Raw genomic sequence first — 21,985 nt, 5'->3', positions numbered from 1 at the left:
TTCACAGTAAGAAAAACAAACCTCATGTAAGTGTTAAATCATTGCGTTAAACATAAAGCAATACCTTTCGTTACTGGAGTTCAATCTGTGTGCAGTTTGTAAGTATGTTATGAACTTAAATACCGCTTAGATGTGTTTCAAACAGCATGCGTAAGACACATTGACGTTTGGTAATAAAGGGTTTCGCTTTCTGTTCAATAAACTGATAAAAAAAAATTTGAAATAAAAATAGAACCGACTTCAAAGATGCTCTAAAAAGTGGAAAATAATTTTATTCTTTAAACACCATCGATAATACTTTTAAACATAATTTTTGAAGTTGGCGCAAAAACGATAGATAAGATCATTCACAGCCATAACTCAACTACAACTATAAATTTTAGTTTCTTGACTACCACATACATTATGCATTGATAAAAGCATATTTGAGTAACGATATAAATGTTTCGTTCCTAACTTTGGATGATTTTCTGAAAAAAAATGAACGAAGCATCGTTACACTGGATTTTACTTTTTGTTTTTGCGCCAACTTCAAAAATTATGTTTAAAAGTATTATCGATGGTGTTTAAAGAATAAAATTATTTTTCACTTTTTAAAGCATCTTTGAAGTCGGTTCTATTCTTTTTTCAAAAATTTTTTTTCATAAAAATGCTCCATACTAAAAAAAAAAAAAAAATGTAAGCACGCCTTGAACTTTAAAGCAATTGCATTAAAAATTTATATTTGTTCCTCTCTGGAATTCATTTGTGTGTTAATTTAATTATAACCATATAAATATCCCTAACTAATTTTAATTTCACAGCATACCAGTTGCTTGTGATGCAATCCTGTATAGTTGAGGCAAACATAACCTGGTAGTATTGTGAAGGCTAAGCAGATCCTGATCACTGAATCACCTCGCTTCCAAGTTAGCTTTACCACCACTATGGAGCAATGACACTAAAGAAACTTGATGTTTGCTTCAGAGAAGCCTTTATTCAAAATTATCATTACTATTACTATTAATGTTACTGTTATATGGCACCAAACTTTTATAGCAATGGGTTTCACATCATTTTAATCATTTAATAGGGAAATTGCATAAAATTTACTGTTTTTCGCCCATAATTTTTTTTTCTAAAGAACAAATATGGTCAAACAAAGTAAAGGGATCTAAGTTGAGCCATCCCCTATCCATTAAAAATATAATCATCAAAATCGGTTCACTAGGTGAGACGCTATGAGTGGACAAACAAAAAAAAAAAAAAAAAAAAAAAACATACATACGGTATGAACTGATAAACCGCCTCCTTTTTGAAGTCGATTAAAAACCTCACATAACGTTTGTTTTTCTTGCTGTGACAAAACAGCAATTACTTAAAACTACCTTCTTTTTTTTTTACTATATCATTAAAAAATCTCGAACCTGTAAAGTATTATGGCTCAAATCGTAGATTCGTATGACACTTTATGACTTTTCTATAATTTTTTAAAATATATGAGGGCTTTTTCGGACACCCTGTATTACTCTCCATGGCAAATTCTATGCCTATCTAAAATGATAAATAATTTTTGTATTTTTTTTTTCAGAGTGTGATCAAAAGATTCTTAGCAAGCGAGGATCTAGCGGTATGGTGTTCTCGCCAAATTATCCTTACCCATACCATCCAAATGTTGTGTGTCGTTATTATGTGTACGGAATGCAAGATCTTCAAAGACTGGAACGAGTAAGAATGCAGTTCGACAAGTTCGAAATCCCATCTGCAAACAATGCGTAAGTCGCTTTTAATCTAAAGTTATTAATTTATTTTTAAATAAGAGTTTTAGTGATTACTTCCAATGTAAATTATTGATTTTCAATCATAAAGTTATCAAGTACAAAGCAACAAATAGGGAAAACCAAATAACTATGAAATTGAACGAAATACTACTTAGTGGCATAGTGTCAATGATGCATATGCATTAACTTTTGCAAAAAGATCTTATTTCCTGCAAAATTTTTCCACAAACTCCGTGATTTGTTTTTTCTTTAGGAATGAACTGAAGAGCATATTTCGCATTATATTAGATTGTGAACGTATTGCAAAATACATTAAATAGCTTATTCTTTCTGATGTATACTTATAGACAAACTGCATTTCCGTATCACAATTTCCAACAAAGCCGTACGTACCGAATTGTAATATAGGTTAAGGTTGAACTTTCTCCTTCTAGGTAAAATTTTATTGTTAACAATTTTTTCATAACCAAGTTCAATTTTCTTTAACTGATGTACCAAAGAATCACCTTATGGGAAGTGAGTCAATCGTGACATGTTAAAGTTGAAATATTCTTAAGTACACGCAATATGATCAAAAGTATTGGTAAACTTTAAAAAATTAACTTTTTTATGGATTTCTCGAGAAATAAGAGACCAAATATTCTGTACATACACATAAAAATTATACTCAAGCTGTCATTTTCCAAAAAAAAGTTGAATCTACTATTCATTTGGGGGAGCAGCAACAAATTGAGAGAAAAAAAGGCTCTTGTTCATTTTTCATTATAAAAAAGCTGGAAATATTACTATAACTTTCAGAAATAAGTTAAACTATGTTGAATTTATATTTTCGTGAATGTATCTCTTATACCCACGGATATATGCGCATTCCTTTCAAAAATACAAATTTTATTTGACGGTTTTCGGCTCATAACACAAAGAGTTTTATGTCAAACGTTAATAAAATGTTAAAATACTTGAGAGCATACAAGAGACACATCATAATGAAATTTGAATTAAAAAGGTTGAAAATTTTTTTTTGAAATATGAACGTTTAAAGTAATTAATTTTTCACTGCGCATGAGCGAAAGATAGCAATTTATAACCTTCATAATCCAAAGACTATACAGGTCCTACAACTCATAAGAAAATCCAGCTGGATATCTTTAAAATTTAAATGTTATCAGCTATCTAATGAGCCGAATTTCAATAATTCCTGGATAGGCGACGAACCGTGAGGGATCGTTCGCAAATAATTCGTTTTATCTATGAAGCACTCTGCACGATAACAGAAAAATTTTGTGAGTTTGCGAACGACCCCTTACGATTCATGGCGTATCCAATAATTATTGAAATTCGGCTCATTAGGTCGCTAATAACTTTTTTAAGATATCAAGCTGGAATTTCATTATGAGTTGCAGGATTTACTTGCGCTTAGAATTATAAAGGTTATACATTTCTATCTTTCGTGCATGCGCAATGGGCATTCAATTGCTTTAAGCGTTAATATTTCATTAAATTTTCAATCTTTCAACTTTAAATTTGATTATGATGTTTCTCTTGTACGCTTTCAAATATTCTGAGTAACGTTTGACTAAAAACTCTTTGTGTTATGAGCCGAAAACCGTCAAATAAAATTTGTATTTTTGAAAGAAATGCTCCGTAGGTGTAAAAGATCGACAACAAGTGACAAGTCTTTACGGAAACTTGCATATCTACAATCAACTTTCGGTGGTCAAGGATTCGAAAAATGCCACTGTAAAACAAAATGTGGAACGAAACAATGTCTTGGTAAAGGGCAATTATTTGATGTAACTCTAAATGCCATTCAAGTTTATCTTGCAATAACAAATAGAATTTAAAAATACCTCTGATTATTTTAATTTTTATGTTTATTAATAACTTAATGTCATTTTTCATTGATTACTTTTAAATTTCATTTTTATTCATAACTTAATGTCTTTATTTACGGTTTACTTTTATTTGAGTACTACCTATACTTACACCTATAAAAAAATGGCTTCATAAAAATTTACAACGTAACTTCAGACTTTAACCGACTGGGGTTGGTTAAACCCAGTTTTAAGGCTAAAACTCTACTAGGGCTAGGGGCTCTTCGGCCTTTAGCCGCAAGGCGCTGCTAATCCCCGCTTAACTGGTTAAAGCTAGGTTTACCCGTTATTCTTACTTTATCCGTAACTGATACACTCCGCATACAACTGTAATCTTTACGGTTTGAAATCATCAGATTTTATCATGCAATTTGTCAAAAATATGCAATTTATCCTATAAAATTTGAATAGGTTTAAAAGTTCAATATTGCAAAGCCTGGAATTTAAAGGAATTGTAAGGAATGCCCAAATATCCAAATCTTAAGTGGAAAAAATACAGAAAGAATGGCATTTAAAAAATATTATATTTCTACTTTTAGGTGCACAGATGGATTTTTACGAATTTATCTTCAAGGGCAAGAAGAACGCTATGCTTTAGATGAGTTCGATCACAATTTATGTGGACAAAATCTTCCTCCAATTCTGAAATCTGATGGTCCACGTCTCGTCATGATCTTCAAGAGTGGTTCAACACAGGGACAAGGTTTCAAGGCTCGATATTTTTTCGAAGCAGGTACAAAAGCACTTATAAGTTTTAGTTTGTAATTACATACCTTTAATTTTTCACACAATACAACAGTTCTAAGTAATATTATTACTTTCTGCAGTAGAAATTACTAAAGTGAATTTGAAAATGGACTGTTCTGTTAACCTTGAAACTGTAAAGCTAATAACTGTAAATCAGAACCAGACCAATGTATTGCTATTTTACAGGAGAGTGAAAAAAATTTCGTCTGGTTCATACTATAGATGGGGTCGTGCTCTCTTATGCAAGTGAATAATTATAATGTTATTTCTTTTATAGAATTGCGTTGTGATGACTCGATGTGGAATATTATTCTACATATAAAGCCATAATAACCTGAAAATTGACATTTTTGGAATTACGCTAGTCTGCCTCTGAGGTACAGATATAAGACGAAATAATGTTTGTACGGATTTGGCTTGTTGTTAGCATTATAATATTACAGTGCTAGCTAAATTATTAGACTAAAGAGGTTTTTTTTGTGCACTATTTGTACTAAAATACTATTTTGCTGTTAAAGTACAGTATATACTGTACACTTATTATTACGTTATTTTAGTATAATTTAATGTTTGCAGGTGGCAGCACTGTCTGCTTTGTTTACGTTCTTCGTTTATCTACCTACCAGGAACATAACCTCAATCAGCTTAAACAGTTCACTAGTTCTTTTTATTTGTGCGTTCTATTATATTTAAAGTTTGTTTTAGGTAATTAGTGAGTATGTGTATTGTGAGTATATATAATAAAGAGTACAAACAGTTCTTTACGTCTTTTTTTTAAAAGTTAAGAAATGGTGTTAACCTTGTGAAAAGTATGCCAAAAAGACTAAAAATACTCATCAAGAACAAGAGAACGCATACTAAATATTAAATAGTTATTTCACAGTTCGTTAATGCGTCTATAGTTATGTAATTAATAAAGAATTTGGTTTTAAAAACACTGTATTTTAAAATGTATTTAAGTTCTTCAATAATCTAAGTAATATTTTTTTCTTGCAGATTATCAGGTTCCTGGGACTGCATCGCCAAATGGGTCATGCCAGTTCTACTATCGCAGCGAGAGCCAAAAAGATGGGGACTTTAACTCGCCACATTATCCCGCTAATTATCCTTCTTCCATGACTTGTGAATATTTTTTCTTGGGACTTCAGGGCGAGCAAGTTAATTTGGTATTTAATTATTTCAAAACCAAAATGGATGTGGAGACCTATGGTTATAAGTGAGCATAAGTTTTGTTAGAGACACTATTCACTTTTCTTTAAACAGTGCTTGAAAAATGTAAGCGTACTGTTTTAAAATTCAAAAAGTTATACATAGAAAGCAGAAATGCATGACTTTGCTTCGATCATTTAAAAATATAGTTCTTCCACACTTAGTTTATAAAAATTCGGACATTGTTATGATTCGGCAAAGTCAATAGTGCTCATCTTTTTATTACCCGCCGGCCAAAGCACATGTACGGCTTAAATATACACTAAAACCCCTCTAAAGCGGACACTAACGGGACAAACTTTTTTGTCCGTAACAGAGGGGTGTCTGCAAGAGATACGTTTTACATTTTTATTTGTTTATTTTACATTATTCGTTTTTAACTCTCAACTTAAATATATTTATAATACAGTGAAACCTGTCTACAACGATACTGTTGGGAAGTAAAAAAAAAGTACTGTTATAGACAGGTTATCGCTATAGACAGTTTGATTAATAATGCTGACATTTTGCTGGTGGGTCCACGGAAAATATCGTTATAGACAGGTTTATTGTTACAGACAGTATTGTTATACACAGATTTCACTGTACGCACTTTAACTCTCCATAACTTATAACTTTCTACTGTTTGAAATATTTAGTAATATAATAATCAACGCTATTTTATCAGGTTACGTTGCATGAAGTTGCATTTCTGAACCTTACTGGATGCACAAGCTTTCAGATTCATCATTGTCACAAAATTTTCTATTCTGACACATCCTTTTTTGAATCCAAGGCGATGAAAGCAACTTGCTATTGCTTCAGCCCCCTCCAAACGTACTTTACACACATTAACAGTTCTAAGCAATTTACTACTAGTTTTAGCATTTTTCGTCCCATTGCTCAATTGCATTAAATCTAGCATTCATTAAATCCAAACCTTTAAAGCACTGGAGTCTTGCTGCTTTCCGGATGACATTAGGTTTAAATTTCATGTCATCCATGGTGCTCCGAAAAAAATTGTGAAATGCCTTTAGAAAATTTCTTACAAGAGCACCTTTTTGTCCATTAAGATAGAGTTATATCCTGCCGAACTCCTTAAAACAACTGGGTTTCATCAACTTTATAAATGTCACAAACTTAACATTATTTAATTATTTTATTCTTAAAATTTAATTTTTTATTCCTGAATTCAGTTATCCGCAAAAAAGGAAAGAACCATGCAAATAACTAATATAGTGTCCGTGTCCGTATTTGAGTTGTCCGTACGAAAGAGATTTCTAATACATTAGGCTCAATGACTTAATGTTGGGGAATTAAAAACTGTCCGCGTAAGGGGAGAGGTTTTACTGTGCTTAATGTTTTTCTTAAAAAAAAAGATGGGGGGAAAATTAAAGAAACATAGAAACCAAGAATATTTGTTATTATTTCTTGATACTTATTTTATTATTGCTATAATTAATTATTTTTAGAAATCAATTTTTGACTGTTTAATTCCAAGTTTTTAAAATGTATTCTTAAAACCGACTACAGTTGATAGGCTGTAGTGAAAGTTTTCAGAGCGTGGGTTTTATTTCGTAACATCAAACTTAACAAATTGACACATAGCTACGATTTGGGGGCCACATATGACCTGTGAGCTGCAGCAGGTTGGGCACCGATGTTCGAAATAATCGTACAAATATACATGTTACTACAGTGAATTATACGTGCAGATAACTGTCCTAATACGCAAAAAAAAAAAAAAAAAAAAAAAAAACAGCATAAATTGAGATTTTTCTTGCGTAATGTCCAAGTAGGATTGAATGAAGCACTCTGTTATGTTTATGTCAATAGTACCAGTACAAAGTTCTACTTTGAGATCGGTTAAAAGATCCTGTCTTAAAAGTAAGGGATCATCTAAGTGCACTTCATCGAGTCATCAGCAAAAGTGCAACTTCTTGCTAACTAAAAAGAAAGAAAAAAAATAACGAAACGCTACGGGAAAATAACGGGCAGCTAATGTGACTAATTTCTGCCAAGAAGTAGGAGAATTTCCTGAAAAAAGTCAGTCACCTTCAACCTGGAATCTTTCTGCAGAATTGAGTAACCTTCCCAATAAAAACAGGTCACATTTATGAAGTATGGGTTAACCATCATAGAAAGATAAGTTTATAGTAATAGATTGGCATCGTCTAAATTGCAAAAAGCTTCTTTTGCTACTGTTCTTGCATATCTACAATATGCAGAGCCTGCATTTTGCCTTTGTTTGGGTATCAGACGATCTGAAAAGACCGTAATTGAGCTGAAGTCAAATCATTTAAAAAATGATCAAATTGTATTTGCACACGGGCAGCTTATTTGTTTTTCACGGTAGCGAAAAGTCTGAATTCATGAATATTTTATTTCAGGAAACATTTTTGAAAATATACTCGTTTTCAAAAAAAAAAAAAAAAAAATACAGAAACCTGTGAAATCTAGGAACTTTGTCCAGAAATTATCTGTGATACAATGTAAATTTACACTGTTAAACAACCATACTTTACGTTCTATGTTACTACAATATGCAAAGATATTTTTATGAATCTAGAAGCGTATTCTCACGCTTTCTATTTTAACCAAAAATGTAGTCTCACTTAAAATGGGAAAAGCGCAATTTAAATTACGCGTTTGCACATTTATAAATTCAAAATATCACATATTCTTAAGGCTAGAAATAAAAACATTGCATAAGTTTCATTTCCCTCTCATTCTAATTCTTCCATCTCGTTCTCAGAAAGTTCTTATTTTATTTTTTATATCATTATTTTTTATTTTTTTTGTTGGATAAATTACTGTGCTATGGTTTTATTGTTTGAAAACATTTCATTTCTTCAAAATGTATTTCACTCTATCAAAAAATGTCAAGGAGTGTTTTCATTACAAAAAAAAAAAAAAACTCTAGCAATATTCCTGTCTGTCATAATATAGCAAAAAAAAAAATGTATACTGAAATTTTCTGTTGCGTAATCTGCGTGTAGGCAAGGAGGAAGCTCTCGCTTATCTTAATAGCAACTGAACCGGATGCATTAAGTCCTACTTGGAGGCCACTCGAGATATTCTCTCTCAAGTAGTCTTCAACTAGGACTGGATAAATTTCTCCGTTATCTTGATATCAATAGTACCGGACATAATCAGGGTATAATCAGTTTAAATGCTTCGAATAAATTCCGTTATGTTATTATTATTATTTGGTTAAGGAATTTTCACGAAGAAAACTGTGCAATATAATGAGCTTAGTTACCACATTACATTCATATATTTAGATCAACTGCTCAGGTTTTCAGTTTTTTGTACCAAGTAAATGTAATATAATCACAAAAAAAAAAAAAAAAGAACTCTTCCAATTCCCAGCCTTTCCTTTTCAATCACCTTGGAGGAATTTCAACTAGCTTTTTGGCACACCTCTTAGTTTATTTACAAAGGAATGAACAATCGAAATATCAATTGTGACTTTTCCCGAGTTCATTTTCAAACGTTTTGTGCAAAGTTTATGTATCGGATGTAAGTATACTTACGTGCGTAAACCTGATAACCCTTAACGTTTGACCGTAGAAGGATCGTATGTAGGAATTTCGTACACTACATCTTAATGAGATTTAGTTGCGCACCCTTCTTTTTGACTGTATATACCACAAGTACCTTTTTTCCTGGCAATTATCTCTTTGCGGATCGAAGTAATGTTATCAATGGGTGATCACTTGCTAGTTTCTAAACCTTTTGTTGTTAAAAATGAGATGCCGACTACAGAGTCGAATTGACAATATTTAGCCAGATTTCCAGTGAATCCATGCGAAACATAACGTCAGAGCAACAGTAGGATATCTTAGAGGTATTTTTGGGATTAAATGTCTTAGTCACTTTCTAACTACTTTTTGCTGGTACAATTTTAAATAAGAGAATTCAACAAAATTAATCAGATAGAATAAAGAAATACACAGTGAGTCCATGACAAAAAACTTTGAAAACTTTTTCAATAAAAAGGGCAAAAGTATGTTTTAAATTTAGCAATTTAAGATATTAATCAGTACACATTAGTCTTTTAAATCAATGGCAGAGAGATAGAAGCATTACTTCTAGCTTTTCATCTCAAAAATTATTTCGGAAGTGTTTCACATTATTTCTACATTTGTATTTAAACTTCTTATTATATCCTTGCTACATCAATAGTTAAAACCCGAACGTATTGTACGATCACTATAACAAAAACTTTTATTTGTATTGGTTTGGCTATCCCTGTTCGTAAGACTCTGCTTCACGAAGTTGTGTAATCATTTTTGTAATTGGAAGTATGCATCTAGGACTAACGGTTGCAAAAGTAGAGACCTTGCAGGTGAAAACGGAACACCCTGTACACTTTGAATTATGGACTCTTATTCATCTTCAACTGTTTCTTTTAATTTCTGCTTAGTTGCTGTTAATATAGAATGCTTCTATAAAATGCTCATTTTGCAGTGAAATTTGCGATGAGGACTGGCTGGAAATTTATGAAGTGTACCCTTCTGGACGGGAGCGGTTATTGGGCAGATATTGCGGCCGAACAGCTCCTGGCCCAATAATGTCAGAGCTGGGGGTCGACGCCATGAAGGTTATTCTACACACAGACGACAAAGGGGTTGCCTCCGGATTTACAGCCACCTATGAGTTCTTCCCTGCTGCAGCCAGATACGTTGGTAAGGACATACGTGCTTAAAAAGCAATTCTCAATTGCTTAGCTTTAACATTGCTGCCTGGTTAGGTTTGCTCCAACTGTTGTGACGATAATAGTAGGACGTGTGAATGCAAAATTTCTACTTTCTTTTTAAAAAAATAAATGTTCAAAAATTATTTTTCCCTTTCTTCGCTGCACTCGAATTCTGAAGTTTCTTCAATAGTTTTGGGCAGTTAACTCTCCCTTCCACTCTGGTGCAACCTTGCTATACAGCTAATCTTATGTCTAGTTCAGTTATATTATTTCTTCATAAGAAATAGTTATTACAATTTTTCAGCATAGCAACTACTTTTTAACTTTTGAAATTTATTTTTGTGAATTAACCCTTCAATGCACGGTAAGACAAAGCTGAGTCAAACCATTTTTTTACTAAATGTAGCATCAATGAAATTGCAAACATTAATGCTGGGGTCAAAACAATGAAACATCGATATAAACTTATGAAAATAAAAATTAGCCCAGAGTCGGTTTTGCGATGCGTTTACTGCATTCGTTAAAAATAATTACCTTATTACACCGAATTATCCGGCATGCCGAAAAATTCGGGGGTCAAAAGATTTTCAATAACGCTTGCCTGGTCCTTTCCGGCATGTCGGAAAAATCGAAGTCAGGAAAAATAATACTATAAAAAGTATATGTTCAGCTTAAAAATGAATATAAGTTATGTATCTTATTAGTATTAATAAACAGTTTAATTATGTAAAGATATTTACTAACAATGTCATTTATTATTTTAACAAGAAAAATATTGTTTAATAACGAATAATTTTATAAAAGTGAAATTAAAACTAAGTGAGCAAACATTTAAGCAGTAAGTTACCGCCCGTAAACCAGTGCTAAAACATTTACCATAGTTATTCAATAAATAAAAATTAAACTTACCTCTCTAAAAAGAACCCAAAATTTTTTATTAAAAAAAATATGAACAAATCGCAGTAACGATGATTGTTTCTAAATTGATTTCTTTTTTTAGCATATATTTAAATCTATTAATAATGACCAACTATAAATAACAAGCTCATATTATAAGCAATACACTTTTTTTTGAAAGAAGGTTACTTTCGGGGATTTATTTATATTTTTCCTCACAGTGGTTTGCTTTCTGATTGGAGCTGAATGAGGAAATTTACTTTTGTTTTATTGCAAATTAAACCTGAAATTATCCGGCATGCCGGAAAATTCGAATTTCCCTGTCATGCTGTTCAACCTCGATTTTTTCCGGCATGCCGTATAATGCAGGGTAATACGGTATTCATTTATGTCTCACCGTCTATTGAAGGGCTGACTTTTTATTTTTTACAGACATATTTTTATCCATTATTTATGTGCCTTGACGGTTTTTTCCACAGATTGTGGTCGTAACATCTCCGAGCTTACCGAAGGCATCCTGGCCAGTCCGGGATTCCCGGGATCCTACCACTCGACCCTGCAGGTATGCAACTGGTTCATCACCGTCCGACCCCATCACAGGATACTCCTTTCATTCGTTTTCTTCCTCATCGAAGGCGACCCCGAACGTGAGTACTGCACGTTCTCTTCAGTTTCATTATTTTTAATTAGTGCAGAAGATTTGAAACCTATAAAAGTCTGGCTTTGCATATCATGTTATCATGCTGTTAAGCGCTTAAAAGTGTACACTGTCAAAATATATTCCTAATGTTATTCATCAATACATAATTTAAACTGCAGAAGTCAGTCAAGAAATCAAACTGCAAGAAAAGCAAACTGTTGATGGAGCTAAGAGCATGCTATCTATTCTATTGTGAGTTTTTTGCAATTCCCTTAAGCAAATGATTTTATTGACCACTCAGCAGAAGACGAAAAATTTAAAAAAGGGGGCAATACATCGATGATTTTCATATTTATTCTAGATTCAAAAGTGATAACCCAACAGTTTGGTTCGTGCTCAAAGAGCTATGTGGTTGACAAATAAAAATAGTGTACGCGGAAATAAAAATATTTACTGTGAAAAATGCAGTTTGGGAGCTAGTTCCAAGTATCCGAGGATAAAATTTTTCATTTATGTGTTAACCTCACCTGTATCAGAATCAATTTGTGAGAGTTTTGCAATCTGTTACGAACAATAGTTTCTTAAATGTAACTTAATATTGCTGTTTTGTTTTGTTAGAAAATTCTTTGTTCTGTTAAAGAATATATATTACACATGATATTTTAACTTTAGGTCGTGGCTGTCCAGGCGCTGTAGTACGAGTCTATCCAGAACTTAGTGAACCTCCCATGGAGTTGTGCGGTGAATCCTTGGCTAATCACACCCGAGAGATTTTATCCTCGTCTAACATTATGAAAATATCGTGAGTCTAGTTCTTGTATTCTCTCGTCATTGTACTAATTAGTTATAAAGTAAAACACCAAGTTTCTAACTCAAATGTGAAGATAACATATCCACGGATATACTTACAGTTTTACATTTATGTCTTTTTTTGATTTGTTTCAGATTTGTTACTGCCGATAAAGCAGTTGGTGCCAAAGGCTTCCAAGCCACTTGGACAGAAGTCAAAGAAGGTACTAAACAAATGCATAGCATAGGAAAACAAATGTAAAAAGAATGAAGATGAGTGAATAAATGTTTAAAAAAAGAAAAAAGAGAATTGTAACTTGAAAATCGAGATCAGATTTTCTTCTACACATTTTAAGGATTATAATTTTAACTTTATATGACGTTTAAAGCTTATAAGAAATTTAAAAAAATAGCCTGCACAGTGATCTTTTGAAAGTTAACAGTTTTTCTAGCTGAACGGAATTAAGATGGCCAAGTTAGAACCGTGTGCAAAATTCTTGTTTATTAGTAATCAGGAAACCACCTTTACGAAGAACATACTCTTCCGTAACATATGATGATGATCAATGCTCTATGCCTGTGTTACTACAGCAAATAAGCCATATACCAATACCATTTCACTGTTTCTCCACCTTAACTTTACGGAGGATGAATGCGGGATCCTGTACTAACAAATTTTTATTAATTTAAAAAAACACATAAAAAGGGACAATTTTAAAGACGAAACCGCAACAGAAACTGTTATGATATTTTGTAATACATTACTTATCATTACTCATCATTATTGCATGTTTGTACAGTAATGGAATTAAAGTTCCCTTTTTTTTTCAGGTACAAAATGTGACCAGTTCCAATGTGGCCTAAGCAAGTACTGCATATCTGAGAGTTCCAAGTGTAATGGACTTTCAAATTGTGGCCTAGAAGATGAATCCGACGAGGAAGATTGTAAGTTGATGAAGCCAAAAAACTGTATATGATACATTCTTTGTTTCACATATAGATCAGCAAATGACTCCATATCCCTAATCATATAAATTGTTGGAACAGACATAACATTATTTCTTGAACCTATGTTTTTTTTTTCTGTCTTAGAAAAAAATTTAGGTAATTAGTTGAAGAGGGTTTATTAGATTTTGTCTTTGGTTTACCTTATTTGCATTTAATTGAAAAATAGATTTGTTACACATTTGTTAGCGCATTTAGTCAGTATGTGCAGTTTTTTTAGCAAAATGTATGACTCTGCAATGATTTTACTGCATTAACTGCAGAAATATTTATCCGTAATCAACCAGAAACATAAAAACTTATGAAGAAAGCTAAATTTTAATTTTATCTTTAGTGTACGTGATGATGTAATAAGATAATATTATCACATTTACTCTATCTAGTTTAGTGAAATGAGCTATTTCAGGTCCTGTATCTACTACTTAAAAATTAAGCACAAGTCCCCACTGAACTATTTTTGTAAGTTATAACGGAAAACTGCTACGTATTTACGCGCTTTTAATGAAATAAATCCAAGTTAACTAAGCAGTTATAATTGACTAGAGGCCCGTCCCGACCTAGTTCAGGTTAAAAAAACTATCTACCTTAAATGAATATTATAAAAGTGATTTTTAATTAGAAAATTAACAGTAAGCCACACTTTTTTGTTTAATTTTTATGAGATTTGAAACAAATTGATTTACCTCATTTCTTGATCAAGAGAGACCAACATATAAATCCAACTGAACAATTCAAACTTCCCGTATGTAACATTGCACTACGTATCGTATAGTTTTTCGTTCAAAAATGGTGATGTCATAAGAAACTTTCATTGGATATTATGATTAATTAAATTGGGGTAAAGGAAATGTACAGGGACTATGGGGATGCAAGGATTGTGAGTCAGCTGATATGTTGCTGGTGCTGTAAGAACAATACTCTAAATCATAACATTTTAATTGGGGTCCAATTCCATTGCATAAATTAGGCAAATTCAAGTTGCGCAATAAAATTATTGGGACATCGCCTTTAATTTTAGAAGCATAAAGAGAAGTCCTGAGGAAGTACCTTATTGAACAAACTCTCCCGCCCTCTTTTTTTGTTAAACATACGGAGTCTTTCTGGAAGAGATATTAAAAGTAGTTTGAATGTGGAATGGTAAATTTTTATGCCTCTAAGTTAAGTCGGGCAGTTCTGTAAAAAAACATTGCAAAAGCCTGTTGATTGATTTTTGATAGCGTTAATTTTATTTATCTTTTTTTTCTAGTTCAGCCGGATATACCGATCAACATTAATTTACGTTCTTGGTTTTCATGTACAAATCGTGTTTTAATAGTTTTTTTTCGTTGATTCTCTGCGATGGTGGCAAACAAAAGTCCTACTATGAATGTCCATTTCATTTACAAATTTTACCTTTAATTTTTATATCGTTTGACATTGAATGACAATCCTAGTATTTTTGCTGACGCTCTTCTTGCAATATGTCGTCATTTTTTAATTGCTTGCCATGAAGCAATAGGGTCTAAAAGATGCGACACAAAAGTTAAAATAGTTGAATACGATTCTCTGAGTTTTGGAGTGGTAAGTTAAATTTATAAACTAAGGTTAGTTTCCAAGATTTGTCGTCGTCTATAAAGCTGAGTTTTGTTGTGCTGCTTGACAGGTTTTCCGGATCTTTAACCGTTAATCGACTTTGTAAATACATAGGACTACGAAAATGTTCCAAATTAATTCTTATGTGACTGAATTCAGATTAGCTATTAGAATGAATATTGTATTTTCTACTAAGATGTGAGTCTTTTTCAATCCCAGGATGCCTTTTAAAGTGTTGTTCTCGTTTTCTTCAGAAAACTTTCTTCTTTCATATGCCACCATTTTTTATTCTTTTATTTTTATTTTTTTATTTTTTGCGATTTCCTTCTGATAGGACGCTTGTGAGCTATATTACTTTATTTTATCGTTTTTAAATGCTTATATACGGTCATCATGAGAATAATTCTGCAAATAATTTTTATCTATTTTTTCCTCTTTGTCAAATTTTGTTCGTTGTAGTTTTAACTCTTAACTTTGAAAGTACGGTAACTGTGCAATTACTCTTTCAGCTAAGAATTTTCTGAAACAAATGTATTAGTTGCAATGAATGCAAAATTTATTCAGAAACACGAATTATTATCGTCTATCTACACTACTTGAATTCAAAAACTATTTTTCCTAAAACGAATCGCAGTTTTAATTCAGTTAATTAAATTTTGAAGCGTAAACGTTATGTGACTCTAAATGGTTTTCAATGTCCTAGGCCAATAGAATGCTATAGATTCTATCTTCTGCAGCCTCAAATATATATATATATATAAATTTGGCGGTTATCCTGCCTCATCGTTACGTGATATTTTTATCTTTTAAATGTGCTCAGCATTCAGCATTCAGTTTGAAGGAGAACCTTCAACCATTCTGTCGTTGCGGTTATGGGACAGTCGGTGTTCGCTTTTACGTATATAAGAACAAAACAGTACGAAACATAAACTGGTAGCGCAGAGAACTTATTAGTTTTAAAAAATGGCATAAAGACATATATGCATAATTTATAGCCTATATCACTCAGTAAGAATACACCTTTCATATAGTGAAGGATTTTTTTCAAATAGGTGCTGTAGTTCCGAAGATTACCTCGAACATATAAACATACGAAAAAACATTAGTATAGATTATGCACGTTAAATAGATTAGTAGTAACATTTGCGTAGGAACATTGTAAACGTTTTGAAAAAAAAAATATAAGTTTAGCACTGTAAAATATAATGTAGGTCAGGAGTTACACCAATTGTGTACTCTAACATTTCAAAAGTAAATTAGCCAAAATGTTTCAATTGCATATTTTATTTACGCTGAAGTTGATGAAGCATAAAACTATTTCACTCATCCAGTAAAAAGAAATCGCACATTGTGTTTCAAGAGCGTAATTATTTTGATACGAAGTCATTTCAATGTTTTTCAAAGCACTCTTATTAAAAACAGCTTAGAAGAGAAGAAGCATAGAAAGTACTTATGAAAGAGAAAATATAATTAAAATAGGTATAAGCTCTCAGAGTATCGTCCTGCCGTTTTTTGGAATATTTTAATATTAAGAAACTAATAAACAGTAAGGTAAAAACTTCTTTTTTAGAAGCTTAGGTATATTTGACTGGAGCATTGTTTGAAATTCTGCAAAAATATTAACAAGCAAAAGCAGATTTTCTATGAGATAGATCTATACTTTTCATTTCCTTTAAACATTTCCCTCTCATCGTTACGTAAGATTTTAGCTTTTCTTTTTCTTTTCCAATTATTTTTCGTTATATATATCAAAAGAGGAAGTAGAATAAAATTAAATAAATACTGAACAATGAAAAAAACTGAAGTTAAGGTTTGGACATGCGGAAAATAGCAAACATGACTAATTTATACGAACAAAATTTTTATATCATGCGTTTACTTGTAATACAATACCTTTATGCTATTCGTAACTCCAATGAACTTTAGGGGCAGCTGCAGCCGCTGTCTAATGGCGGATGAAAAAGGTAAAACAAACAAATGCCATAAAATTATAATTTGCTTTGACGTTTACTGAATGACAGTAATTTTTCATCATGTTTGTGGGAAGCTTTCTTTTCTACTCTCCTGAAATTACTTTACACCCCAAACTGGAGTGGAATGTTTTACTTTTTTCTGCAGTATTGTTAATCACCGCAAGTGAGCGTATTCGAGCTCTGGAGTTGCGAATTATTTTATATGAACTGTTTTCTACAAAAAAATATCTTAATGCGTTTATTTTTATACTCAGTAAAAATTGAGTTATTAGACGAGTTCAAAGCCTATGTCAATGTGAGTGCAAGGCAAAGAGATGAAAGTGACAAAAGTAAAAATTTGGAGATAAACAGTACAAAGGGTAGGAAACCTTTCCTATGTTTTAGGGAACCAACGGTAGTTGCACGGCGTTGCTCGTGCTAAAAATTTAAAGAAAGTCCGTTGAATAAGAAAATCCATGCCCCCCCTGACGTGAAATGATAATTTCTTACCCACCTTTTCAAAAAAAAAAAAAAAACTTATTAAAGTCTCTTTGGAATTTAAAACTACATTCGCAAAAACACATAAAAAGATAGCCGCCTGCGGCGACCAGCTGATTCACCTTTCTATGCAAGCAGCCCCAAAGGAGGGGGGGGGGGGAGTACTCTCAATGCCCATTTTGTGGAAAAATAACAAAAAGCACGTCCACTTTTATGTAAAAGCTTTATTTTTTTGAAGTCGGGGGGGGGGTGCATTGATCACCCGTTGAAGTTCCGCAAATACGAGCCTACCTGTCTCTTACTGACCATATACCTTATATCGACGTAATTTTATCTATCGATCTATAGATACCATCTATGCCTATCTACCTCGGATGATAATTTACAATCTTTATCCATGTATATGACACTAAGATCATGCAAAAAACCACGTGCTTTATTTATTTAATTATAGTAGCACAAAAAAAGTCTCTGTTCCCCATAGTGTGCAAAAAATTAAAGAAAACTCATTGCATTTATTAAATCAAATGCACAGAAATATGTGACGTTAAATAACAGCAGTAAAACGTCGGGAGGGGGGAGGAGAGAAATAAATAAAATTCCCAAATGAAAATTTAAAAAAAAAAAAAGCAAGCTCTGCAGTTGGATCACGTATCCATGACGTCATTTCCATGACGTGAAGACCATCCTAAATTAAAGAATGACAAAACTTCGGCTATGCTTGGCAGTCGTGCCGTGCTGCTCATCAAAAAATAATGTAAAAAAATAAGTATTGCATATTTTTTAAAACTTTTTTTTTTCTGAAGAAGGGGAAATGGCTTTACTATTGTATAGTTAGAGTTCAGAAAAGAGGCCTTTATACATTTTGCGGTTTAGAAAAAATGCATCCCAGGAAAAAATGCGAATTATTTCTTTTTTTTTTTTTCAAAAATGCATAAAACAAATACAAAAATCGATCTATCTGAGAAAACTTTTTTTTTCATCATACTGAAGAATAAATATCCTACATTTTAGTTCATAAAATATTTTTCTTACGCAATTTGTTCGGGATCTGTGTTGTAAAAAATACTAAAAACTAAAAATCACATAAAATATTGAATAACTTTTTTTCTAATTAAAATATCAATGTAAATTATAGCCTATAACCTTCCTCATTAAATGCACGATTTAACACAAAACGACATTTTCAATTCGAACCAGTAGTTTCTGAGATTAGCGCGATCATTTTTAGCATCGTTTAGGAGTTTCTCTGAAAAGTACCCTCGAGATTTGCTTCATTGCTGACTTGAACCTACGCCCCCTGGATCACAAATCCCGCAGTTTCAGGTGGAGCCACAGTGGCTACGCATATCCTGCATTCCTACCATTTTATATTATAATATCAATTTTCCCGTTTCTATGCATTTTTTATTGTTGCTCCTCTCCTATTAGTCATAACGTGATGTTATATAGCCTATAGCCTTCTTCAGTGAATGGACTGTTCAACACAAAAAGAAATTTTTCAGTTCGAACCAGTAGTTCTTGAGATTAGCGCGTTCTAACAAACAAACTCTACTGCTTTACGTTATTAGTACAGATTTAGAAAACTTTTTAATGAAAGCCTATGTAGGACCGGAACTTAAAACACGTTTTACTCAAAACTTGAGATCATCCACTTACATCCCTTTGCTTCTCACTCCCTTCTTTGTATAATTCTTACGCTGTTGGCATTCTACATTTTCCAGTTGTATTTGTATATTGTTTTGCTGTATGAGTACTGTTTGTCTGTTTGTGTATGGAGTCAAATGGAAGGACTGTCCTGGGTTCCATTAAACTGGTAAGCCATTAAGTAATAGGTACGGGGAATCCTGAGGTAACATTGTGACTCTCAGTGACGTCATTGCAACTTCGTTGTGTCAAAAGTTTTGCTATCTGGGTTGCATGTTTTATTTTGGCAGAAATTATTGCATTTAACTAATGCGTTATTATCGCTTTCAGGCACAGCAATAAGCGGGATCGATGTTCACTTGGTCATAGGACTGGCTTTTGGTGGTGCCATTGTGACGGTCATCACCATGTGTGCCATTTTTCACCGGAAGTGCAAGCGACGGCGGAGTCCTCTAGCTTCCCAACATCATCGGAATCAGCCCAAAATGGCACCTACACCACACATCGCCATTCAAGAGCGCGTCTAAAGGATGCGCGTCGTCATTTGCACATTCGGATGTGATGTCTCACAACGGAAATCGTACCTTCTGGAGCAGCTAGGTGTTCAAACTTCATGGCTTTCACTCGAAATTCTGAAAAGTGGTGAACTGTATATCCAAATGACCGAAAAATATGTTCGCTTATTATTTCGTACACGGAATAAGCTCATACTATGACTACTATGAGTTAACCTTTTTCAAAAACATACTCAACGTTTAATCCTCACAGCAAAGCGTCTCACTTTTTTTTGGAAACTTTACTTTTTTAACAAAATAATGAAATATTTATTACTTTAAGCATTGCTTTATTATGTTATTAAAACTATTATATCTACTCTTTAGCACTTTCTATATATATATATATATATATATATATATATATATATATATATATATATATATATACACACACAGGGTGGTTCAAAAGTAGCTAACAGTCTGATCCAAGTAAACTAAAATTTCAGATACGGGTATTTGAAGGCATGCTCTCGAGATTGCTAGCATTATAAATAACTCAATACTAACGGTTACAGTAAACGAAATTTAAGTTTTTCAAATAAGAACACCCATTGTTCCCTCACGCAAATTGATCAGGGAATTGGAGAACCACTAATAGATTTGGAGCTATTGGCCTGTGGCGAAAATTGCTATTTCGTTTGAGCACCTGACTGAAGAAAGTCTTTCCACATTGCACATTATAGGTTTTACCACTAGCAATCCTTTGCAAGAGGTGTTTTGTGGTTGATGCTTCAACTAGTATCTGAGCTGACCCGGTGAATTGTGCAAATGTTTTAAAAACCCTCCTCTTATGTGCTGTAATTTGTCCTCAAAATGCTGATCTAAACAAATGCTTTAAAACGGAATATTTTCGTCACTTTGCAATCATTTCAAAGTCATCTTAGATTTTCCAATAGGCTGATTAGTTTGCGTAAATAAAAACTGGGTCCAGCCATTCGAAACTTTCCAAATTCGTTTATGCACCCGCAATCGTGAGAGCTGCGTTGTTTAAATTCATCGTAATCTCGAGAGCATAGTAGCTATGTTTAAAATTTTGGCTTGATTGGTTTAGCGGATAGACCGCTGGGGTTTTGGATATAGGGAAAGTTACTTTTTGAACATCCTGCATGAGTGTATATTCACACATTAACTGCTAATTTTTTTATTTTTTTAATTTTTATATTTTCTGTGTTAATATCTCTAATATTTAATGCTTGCATAAACTTAATTTTTCTCGCTTAGTGGTAAGTTTTTCAGTTTTCTTCTTCGTTTTCTGTTTTTATTTTGTTTTTCAGCTTTTAAATTGCGTGATTGCTTCCTTCTGATTATGATTAAAACACTTAGAATATTATTTCATCTGATTTACGTTTCTATGAATGAATTTAGGACTTTTCCCGCCTTCCTGGTTGGTTTATTATGATTGCTCCAACACCCACCATTTCTTGCTTTCCTATTCGTTTGTATTTGCATAAAACGCCTTGTCTTCCATCTTTTATTACACGTACAGATGTTTTCTGATAAAAAAAAAAGGTTACAATTGCTACAAAGAACAAATATTAGTTCAGTATCTCTGAAAATAATTAAGGGTGCTAAAAACTTTCTATTGAAATATGATTACTATCTAATAAGAAAACCATCTGTCTATAATAAAGAACATAAACAATGACCGTACACACCTGCCATTTGTCAGAATAATTCTGACTTTTTTTTACAGTAAGAATAAGCTCTTGCCAAAACCCAAATTTTTTTCTCAGAATTACAAGTTTCCTTTCCACCGAGTCTCTTAGTTTATCACGTGTCGCCCCGCTCTGGAGGATTTTTTAATGTTTTCTCAAATTTGCTTCTCCCCAAAATTAGCAGATAAAGACTTATCGGCTTGATGGCTAACAAACGATGTATTTGTGATGATTGCTTTTTTGTATTATTTATGACTATTTACATAATCGATGCTTACAGCTTTATTCATTGATGGTGAGACTCTTGTACAAGCGACATTTATCAGCAATGTTTTTTTCATTAAGGATAAAAATCCTTTTCTGCTTGAAGACCATCTAACGATATGCTACCATTGTTTTTTTTTTCTTTTTTGCAATACTTCCGAGTGTTTATATATTCGATGCTTCAATACTTATGCATTGATGACATGTGCTGTCGACATTTATCAACAAAAATTTTTGTCAT

At 32.5% G+C, this 21,985-nt stretch overlaps 1 protein-coding gene across 1 annotated transcript in view; it reads left to right on the top strand.

Annotated features, from left to right (window-relative positions):
* LOC129224214 (tolloid-like protein 2) overlaps nucleotides 1-19,795 on the top strand; it is a 31,448-nt gene extending 11,653 nt beyond the window's left edge. Inside the window, exons 6-14 of the mRNA XM_054858639.1 lie at nucleotides 1,571-1,754; nucleotides 4,171-4,364; nucleotides 5,375-5,594; nucleotides 10,040-10,257; nucleotides 11,645-11,812; nucleotides 12,478-12,607; nucleotides 12,751-12,818; nucleotides 13,426-13,539; nucleotides 19,599-19,795. Of these exons, the coding sequence (XP_054714614.1) occupies nucleotides 1,571-1,754; nucleotides 4,171-4,364; nucleotides 5,375-5,594; nucleotides 10,040-10,257; nucleotides 11,645-11,812; nucleotides 12,478-12,607; nucleotides 12,751-12,818; nucleotides 13,426-13,539; nucleotides 19,599-19,795 (1,493 nt within the window). The remainder of the gene's footprint in view (nucleotides 1-1,570; nucleotides 1,755-4,170; nucleotides 4,365-5,374; nucleotides 5,595-10,039; nucleotides 10,258-11,644; nucleotides 11,813-12,477; nucleotides 12,608-12,750; nucleotides 12,819-13,425; nucleotides 13,540-19,598) is intronic.
* The last annotated feature ends 2,190 nt before the right edge of the window (nucleotides 19,796-21,985 follow it).

Source organism: Uloborus diversus, chromosome 1 (assembly GCF_026930045.1).
Source record: "Uloborus diversus isolate 005 chromosome 1, Udiv.v.3.1, whole genome shotgun sequence".
Lineage (NCBI taxonomy): Eukaryota > Metazoa > Arthropoda > Arachnida > Araneae > Uloboridae > Uloborus > Uloborus diversus.
This window is presented reverse-complemented; position numbering and strand designations above follow the sequence as displayed.